Here is a 9,477-nt window from a genome sequence, read left to right as displayed (position 1 = left end):
TTGAAGTAAAGTTATTTTTCAAGGAGAATATACACTATATTGCCAGTATATCTGTGTACTTTTGGTCTGGGACTGTTTTCATGGTATGGGTGAGGCCCCACTTGGACTTGGAGACTAGTGTGATTTTTAAAGTGCTTGTTTCAAAACAACATAACCAACAGACCATATGGAGATCTGTGTGTTTCGTTACCAGGCAACCACGGATGGAAGTTGCTCCATTTGTGACCTCACCATTTCATACGTTACATCTTTTTCTTTTTACCTATTACCCAGCAGCGGGTTGCATTTTCAAAGATATTTTCGTGTTCCCACAGATGTCTACTGTCTGCCCGACATGATAACTTATTTGCCCCCAATGATTAAGTTCAGTATTTTCACAGGCTGCCTAAGGCAAAAGTTCAACATTTTTTGGGAAATACTGTTAACGTTGGATTGATACCAATTTCAAATTCAGTGGGGATTTATTGGCAGGGGACACAGACGTTTACATTGCCCAAGCAAGTGCACCATCATGCATCATGTTTGTATGCTAACTATGGAGCTATAGCCAGCAGCCGGCTAACTTAGCTTAGCACAAGGCCTAGCCTGGCTCTGTCTAAAGGTAATAAAATCAACCTAACCAGCTACCCGCACCTCTGACGCAGGTAGCTTAGGTGGACACAGATACATAACATCCAGCAATGTATTGGTACTTCCATTTTATAACCGTCGGGTGGCGCTAATTCTCCGTTTGCTTCCCGTAACACCTGAGGGCTCGGACCATAGACTACGAATTAAACAAGAGCTCTCACTCTGAATGTATTTCCGCTCCAAACATGAAGCCGCTTTAATGAGTTCATGGAAATGCTAACAAAACGTAGCCAAATGATACGCATCAACCGTTAATAGGTAGCACTATATACATGCCCAACGGTTGTATCAACAGTCAAATAAAATGCTTGTTTATTTGGGTCTGACTATGCCCCCTACCACACTGGTCACCATGGTAACGCCAAAGTTTACCGGGGAGGGTTATTTGCCGAATGTAAAGCGGGCCAGACTTTCTCCTGAAAAAGCTGTGGAGTGATACGTCTTCAATTCGAGATATCCCTCTACGATCTTTGTTCGAAGGTAGTTGCCAAAGTTGTCAGGGCAGGCGTGAGTCCGCGGGAACGAGCACTGCCGTGTATTACACCGGCCAGGGAAGAACAGGAGACACGGGAGCGCCGCTATCTGACAAACCTGACAAGTAGAGAACTAGTTTCTCACGGTGGTCGGTCGACAGGAAAGTTTACGGGACTTTAACCTCACCCGGGACAATTGGAGTGTGTTTTCTTTTCTCCAAGGGCTGTCTCACAACAGGAGAGAAGGTACGTCAGGATGCGGATCTTTGACTGCGGCGGTGTTTGGGACACTGAGGAATGTTTAGCCAGAAAGCTAATTAGCTAGCTAACGTTAGCAGATTAGCTCATGTAAACCAAGACAGACGCCCAGACAAGAACTGTAACTACACGTTAAGGTTATAAAACGTAAATATAAACTAAAGGTAAGACTTGTACACCATTACTGAGAGTGCACTCAAGTATTCCCCATTGCTAATAAAGTTTAGAGGAATGCAGTACAAATATCAGGAACTGTGAGGTTAACTAATCCCTTTAGGAATACTAGCTAAGGTAGCTAAAGTATCAAACCATATCAAATCAACACAAACGCCTGACAGGTGTATTTATACCCTCTGGAAACTTTGTTTTGTACCACACAGTTGCTGTTAAGCGGCTAGCTAAACCAGACAGAAATGTACATTTTTGGTTGTGCGTTAACTTCATTAGCTGTCAGCAGCAAAATGAACCTGTCAGGGTGCAGCAGTCCTGCAGCTCACAAAGCAGGTGATATGTCGTTTTACCTTTTTGAATGTGATAACGTCTAATGACGATGATTAGGAGTTTGAAGAGCTCGATTTGAAAAGAGGAGTGTAAATCACATTAGAGCTGGTTGACAATGCTGTTGATTGATCGATCTGTGGGCTCGAGCAATCACAATAACCACGATGACAAGTTCCTTGATTATACATAGGAGCATACACTGCTTTGCCATTAGGAAGCTGTTACTCGCCTAATAACTAAAGTGAATAGTAATTTCACAGAAATTTGATCGATAACCCTTTTGATAATCGATGAATAAAGAATTGATCAAGCGAAAATGCTTATGAAATGTGAGGATTTGCTGTTTTTTTTGTTGTTAATTGAATTTTCTCATGGTTTTGGACTTTGACTTGGACAAAGTAAGCAATTTGAAGATGTCATCCTGTGCTTTGGAAAACTGTTATGCTATTTTGTGACAAAGACTTTACAGTGAGTCACTGAAAGCAAAATAAATAGTTGCAATAGATTTATCCCCACATGGTTTTGATGCAGTTTCTAGCTGGTGAATTGGTTTATTTACCAGTAAGTGTGAGCAGAAAGATTTACTGTATGTAGGAAGGTGATCTCATGTTGACTTGGATTTGAACTGGTGAACCCCGCTGCCTGCTCTCATCCTGACAATGGGCGACCCACCTGCCTCTAAACATGTCCCTTTTTGTGTTTCATTTATGTTGTGTGTTTTTCTGTCTCTCCTCTCTCAAGATGCCCACATTAAGTGAGCTGCAGCTGGCTGTGGTTTGTTGAAGTGTGACAGATTGTGGTTATGACAGTTGCAGAGGACCATGGGGAGTTTAGTCTTGAGGAAAGTCGTGGTGAGAGGTGCCTAACTGGGACAGCCTGTGCTGAATCCAAGCTGTTTAGGGGAACGTGGACCTATATTTGGTGTGACGACGTGCGAAGGTCACAGTGCAGTACTTGGCTGGCTCTGCTTGTCCCAGATGTTACAAATTGTGACTTCAGTGTCCCATTTTGAAGGTTCAGTTCACCCCAAAAAAACACATTCTCTCACTTACCCTTTGTGATATTGAGCCAAGGAGATGTTTTTGTCTCTATCTCTAAAACGTCTGCTGCCATCTCAATATAGTAAAGGTGAGTGGTGCTTTTGCTGCTCAAGGCATTGAAAAATGACATTTGCGAAATTTAAAGGCAACACATCTTTCCAGAAACATGTTATAGTTACATAAAACTCATTGTCAATAGTTTTCTAAGGGTTTATTTCTTTGATAGAAAGTTGTTCCAATGAAAACAGTTGACAGTGGTGTTAGTGAATAAATCATAGCTCTGTTTCTGAAGAGTTGGCATCTTGGCTGTTACCTAAATGAGCTTAGTGACCCTGATAACCATCTCTCCAACCTCCTGTCCCTTCTCTTTAAATAGCTCCATAATGGGAGAGAAATTTGCTCTCTCTGATGAAAATAACTCACTCAAAGTAATCACTAGCAGGCCGGCTCTGTATAGAAACAGTCTGAACTAACAAGTGTCATGTGCCTCCGCCGCCTCACTTGTCCATATTTTCGTGGAAACATTTCATGCGTTAGCGTTGGAAAAACCCTTTGGTGCTGCTTTCTGTTTTGCTGAGGCAGGAGAAAATGGGAGGATGTGTTTCCTACATGTGCTGACAACGGCAGACTTTCCACTGAATATCAGTTCGAACAGTCCCACGCCCATCTCTTCTACCTTCCCATCACTTAATATTCTTCAGCCGAGGCCCCGCCATCATGGTTTTATTCTTCGGAGCCACCCATCCACCCCACAGCTCACTGTAAATCTTATTACCATCACATCAAATTAAGGTGCTTTCTCTGATTTTGCTGAATGGACTCTGAGAAGATTTGTGCTGTCTGCTAAATAGCGGCACTGATACTGGAGCTTAATCTAGGCAGGAATAAGTAAAAGAGACAACAGCCCCCAGGCACTTAACCATCTAAATGCTTTTCAATATGAAGAATAAACAAAAAGTCTTAATTAACATGTTTGTTGTCTGTTGCTTAACTCACTAGGGTAATGGCATTTTCAGAGCGTCATTATTTTCATTTAATTGATTACTTAATGCTAGGATCTTATTTAGAAGAGGTGTTATATTTCTTGTGAGAAGGGTAGAGGGACAAGATTGTTAAAAATATATATGTGTCATTGGTTTAAAAATGTAAAGGCTACAACTAACTTTTAATGTCATTATCGTTTAATCTGTTGATTGTTTTATCGATTAATCTATTAATCGTTTAGTCCATAAAATTGTCAGAAAATAGTAAAGAAAATGCCCATTACAAGATCCTTATGGCTATGATACCATCTTCAAACTGCTTGTTTTGTCCAACTAGCAGTTAAAACTTTGACCCAAATTCGACTGAGATTTTTATTTATGTTTACATATGAGCTGTAATTCAGGGTTCCAAAGCTTTCATTTATTTGCTGGTCTTAGATGCAGTACGTCATGTGAGATGAGGTGTTTTCAGTCTGAGTGACTATTTGAATCAACAGCTGTCAGACTGGTTGCTGATTTACTTAGAAACTCTGGCAGGATATTGACGAGGAGAAAATGAGTGAAAAGAAAACTACCAGTGGAAATGTTGTGCAAGGAAGGCAGGAAGTTAACTACTAGCAGCTTGACTAGCTTGTGATACTTCCAGAATAGAGCCTCTGAAGAATGATATTGTTAGCTCTTAGTTAGAATTGGAGACGTACAAGAGAGATACGGCTGTGGCAGGAATAACCACACTGGCTCTGGGCAAACCACAGATTTCTTATAAGAAGTTCATCACAGTGACAGATTGTGTAATAGAGCATTCAGTATACCTGCTGTGGATGACGTGAGTGAAGGCTGATTGAAAACCCTTAAGTAGGGCTGCTCAGTTATGGGCAAAAATGCTAATCCTGATCATGTTGATTGATACCTGATAGTCGTTATTTTTGTCTTCAACACAAAATAGAAATAGAAGAAACATGGTCTTCTTCCTGTCAGGTCAGCCAGCTGAATTAGCAGGTCACAGAAGGCTGCCAGTTCTTGTCATGATATGCCCATCACCTGGTCTAATGCTTCTGTAAGCTGTGAATTGGCATCAGAGGCAGTGTTTGGTTTAATTTGGCTAATGGACGTTGCGTATAGCCAATAGATTTGGTGAGATTTTCCTCAGTGCATGCTAGCCTGGACCAGGGAGGTAATCCATGGTGATATTATCCCTGCTGTCTAAGTATCAGAGTAATCCAGGGGCCGCTGGCCTGATCACACCTAATCACAGATCTTTGTTAAGCTAATGCACAACTCGTAAAGGTAAACAGAGATGCCATGGTAGTGTTGGATAATAGCTGCCTAACCAACGTTTACTGTTCAGCTGCCACTTTTATGGGGACAACACTTTAAAACGATATGCCCGTTAATCAAGCCACTATAAAAGGGAGTAACTCATGGCGCTTTATGTGTGTAGAATGTGGATACTTGCCATGATATGCTCATTATGGATTTGTCAGACTTTAACACTGGATTAGAATAGGATGGCAAAATAATTCTCTGAAAATATGCTGTCCAAATAGATCCATCAGGAGTTTGTCTGTCTGACTGCTGCAACTGCTAAATAGACAAATGAAAGTTATTTGTTGTATGGTTGGTTTGGTGCCCAGTCGGCAGCTGTGCTGCTGGGTTCTGTCTCTGTGTGTGCATCATGAATATAAAAGCAGAAAGACTGATTTCTAGTCTTGATTGTCCATTAAAATCATAGTGATAATCTTGGTATCAGGGCAGAGGTCTCATCGGATGTGACTCGCTGATGTGTGGGATTGTAATTACCACTGTCATTGTAATATCCTGCTTTAACTGCTACTGACGCTGTAATATCCTGCTGCTTCATCTAGATCAGATGACATCCAGCCAGACTGCAATACCTCCTTTGAAACCACTGTCTGGGGGTAAAATTCCTTTCAACCTCATTTTGTTTTGGATGTTGTTTTGTATTAGATTCATTTTAAGAAGGCCGAAGTGCGCCCATTACACCATGAGTTGTGTTTCATTACAGCAAGGAGTGCTGTGTTTTGTCATGTTTTACTTTAGGCCTTTGAATGTAATGTCCGAGTAACCATTAAGATGTAAAATATCATACAGATTGCATTCATGGGAACTTATTGGTCAGTAATTCACATTTAAAAGTCTACAACTGCCACACCTCCAGTCCTGTTTTCATTAATCTGAGATGGACGATGTATCTATGAATTTGCCCAACAAGTGTATGCATTGATTGCTATGGGCCTTGCATGTTTACTTGCTAACAGCGTACATTTAAGGCATTTGGCTCACATTTTCTCATGGAGTGATTTAAAATGGTAGACAGTCGCAAACAGAAGTCTGTGTTGTGATGCACCTCCAACACTGCAGCAAGTGAAGTGCTAAATGTATATTTTAAGATTCTTGTAAGGCCATAGATGGCAGGGTAAAATCCATGGGATGCTTACAGTAAAATCTAACTCTAAACACACTAAACAGAGATACCCAGAGAAGATTCGTTGCTTTGAACCCTTGAAGTCATAATCAGTGTGGTAATAGTACCACCATAGGCTCCAACTAGCACAAGTAGCAATGTGGTACCATGTCTTTCTACCAAAATAGCACATGCACAGATGTAGCCTGAGGCAGTATATGACAAGATCGCATAATGTCACACTCCTGCCCACGGGGACACAAACGTGGGCACCTTGGATGATTATTATTATTATTATTATTGAACTCAAGTTTGCCCTCAGAGTTCACTTCAGATAAGATGTCCTTTTTTAAACTAAGGTTTGGCTCCATTATATGTTTCTAGTTGTCACAGTCAGTTATGAGTTATGAGCATATCTTAAATTACTTTAAGAAAGAGACACTTCAAAGCTCAGGCTGCTCAAGGTGTGCCAGAGCCTCACCTCCATGTTGCAAGAGTGTGTGTGTGTGTGTGTGTGTGTGTGAGTGAGAGTACGCATGTGACTTCAGCAGGAAACTATGTGTGTGATTCGACTAATCTCTGCGCTCAACATGCCTCAGTTGCTGCTTGACGAGATGTCATTGGCAGACAGAGGAACAGAGTTAGACACAGAAAAACAGAGATACAGTGGGAGTGGGAGAAGACCATGTGAGTCACATTACTGTCTCCCCTCCTTCTGTCTGTCTTTATGTGCCGCTCTGAAGCTTTGCAGCCTTTGAAGAGGATTAAAGCTCTTCAGTTTGTTTCTTATTCATTTGCTCTGATTGGGTTGGGTGAGAATTAGGCATGGTTGTCTGTGTGAGAAAAGGAAGAGGCATCTTTTCTGATTTATACTATAAGATTATTGTTATTGTACTTTTTTGTTTTGTTTTTTATACAATTTTTACTTTCTTAGATAAATCTCTGAGGCGTCATCGCAGCTTAAACAGCTTTTCAATTTGTGTAGTGTTTTTTTCCTTGGATTTGTCAGCTAATAACGCTTTAGTTTCCTCAGGTTACACTATTTTCCTTGACCGCCGATGATCAATATTGCTGCTGACGCTTAGCTACTACCTAGTTCTTCTTTTCGGTGCTGCTAGAAATGTAAACACAACTTTCTTTGTGCTGAAAGATTTGTATTACCTAAGGAATTTATTCTAGAATATAATATGTTTAGTAAGTGGAAAATAGACTTAATGTACAACCTGACACGTCCTTGTACGATAAACTACTACTCACTGTAATACTAGTTTGGCGTTTTATTTTATTTACCTTTTGAAAAGCCAGCAATATGAAATTGTTCAGAACTTAATACTTTCATCTTTCTTAGCATGATATATTAGCTGATACTGACGGGAACTGCATTTTTAGAGGAAGCAAACTTGACACAGTAGTAAGAAATGTTTTTCATTTTTGGAACATTTTGCCTATTTGATGGTGTACAGTAGAGAGACTGACGGGAAATGTGGGGAGAGAAAGATGGGATGGCACCCCCGTTTCATGTGAAAAGCCCAAGAAACTCTTTTTAAAGCCCTGGTATTGATTAAATCAAGATTGTGGAACATAAAATGTAAGTGTAAATATGTTTATATAGAAATGTATTGGATACTTACTTTAGGTCCTTGTTGTTTTCCCTTCAGCCCTGCTCAGGATGCCATGCTAATAAACATCGTCCTCTTGCGGTGAGCTGCTTTGTGGACAGTCTGTGGCATCATGGCGGAACTGCCTATTGCCCCGGGCGAGGTCTACATTGAGGTGGAGTACGACTATGAATACAAGGCCAAGGACCGCCTCATTGCCATCCGCCAGGGGGAATGCTACATGCTGGTCAAGAAAACCAATGAGGACTGGTGGCAGGTGAGGAAAGAGGAGGGGACTAAAGCTTTCTACGTACCTGCTCAATATGTCCGCGAAGTCCGCAAAGCCCTCATGCCACCTCCTAAACCTATCCCACATCCTCCCGCTGCCACTGGAAACACACCTCCGCAAAGTGGAGCACTCTGGGTAAAGCCAACCAGTCTGGAGCTGGGACTCCACAACAGATCCACTGAGAACCTTCACAGACATGAGTCCAACTATCGGCGCTCACCCTCCGCGCAAACTGCCTCTTCTGGGCACTTCAGTCCTCCCAGTCAGCGCAGAGACAGTAACCACCATCAGGCCCCCAGCACTCCCACCGACCACGAGCGAGCCCTGGCTGAAATCCTTGTCCATGGTGGAGTCCCCCAGCCCGCCCACAAAGGAGGGTCCAGCACTCTACCCCGCACCCGAGCTCAATCCCCAGGGCTGGTGAGAGCCCCGCTGGACGTGGACAGCACCCAACACTGTGACTCTGCAGGTGAAGAGAGACGCACCAACGACTCGGAGTCAGGAGACGAACTGAGCAGCAGTTCCACCGAACATCTCCAGGTAAAGTCATACAAATCGTAAAAAAGTTTGTGCTGTTGAATGTTTTTATACAGGTGATGCTTGGCACTAATTTAGGCTACGAGACTCAGTTTAAATTCCAGGCCCAATCCAGGATCAGTGTTAGTTTAGTTTAAAGAACAGAGACTAAACTTGCCAAAATAACTCATATACTTACCGTAGACATCAGAGTCTGGGGCACATGTCATGCAATGGAGCCGTCTGCAGCCATAGACAGCTGTTTTATGATTGTACTGTAGTTGTAAGAAACATACAATCACAATTTGTGGCATCCCCATTCAAGCTGTGGGGATCTTTTGTCAAATGTAAAATAAGTGCTTGTATTTCACCTGTGCTAATAGTGATTGTTCCTTTCTGCCTGTTCCTATTATAGCTACCTGATGCTGTATGTCTGCATGTGTGCAGCTGTATTGGCAGTTGTTCCGTTTTTCAGGTGATCTGATCTCTTGACCTATTTCGGAAAGTTTTGTTGAACAGGGGAGTGATCTGTCACTTGAGGCGTAAAGCTAGTGGCAGCTTCAGTCAGAAAGCCTCAGAGAGGTGGAGCAGCTGAGTACTCGTGAGCCTGGTCAGTGGGGGTGTTTGTCCCTGAAATCATTAGCTCAGTCTCCTGCCGAACAAAAGCCAGTGTGGAAAATAGAAACCGGGTCTGTGTGGTGCAGCCGCTGCCACCTCTTTCTTTATTGTGTATAGAACAAAGGTTTTGCAGTATAAGTTGTACA

At 42.1% G+C, this 9,477-nt stretch overlaps 1 protein-coding gene across 1 annotated transcript in view; it reads left to right on the top strand.

Annotated features, from left to right (window-relative positions):
• The first annotated feature begins 1,211 nt into the window (after positions 1–1,211).
• The window catches only part of LOC139296263 (rho GTPase-activating protein 12-like), a 50,276-nt gene continuing 42,010 nt past the window's right edge, over positions 1,212–9,477 (top strand). The window contains exons 1-2 of the mRNA XM_070918635.1: positions 1,212–1,349; positions 7,969–8,737. Of these exons, the coding sequence (XP_070774736.1) occupies positions 8,042–8,737 (696 nt within the window). The 5' untranslated portion in view covers positions 1,212–1,349; positions 7,969–8,041. The remainder of the gene's footprint in view (positions 1,350–7,968; positions 8,738–9,477) is intronic.

Source organism: Enoplosus armatus, chromosome 14 (assembly GCF_043641665.1).
Source record: "Enoplosus armatus isolate fEnoArm2 chromosome 14, fEnoArm2.hap1, whole genome shotgun sequence".
In the NCBI taxonomy this organism is placed as follows: Eukaryota; Metazoa; Chordata; class Actinopteri; order Centrarchiformes; family Enoplosidae; genus Enoplosus; species Enoplosus armatus.
Note: the sequence above shows the minus strand (reverse complement) of the source record. Positions and strands in the feature narration are given on the sequence as shown.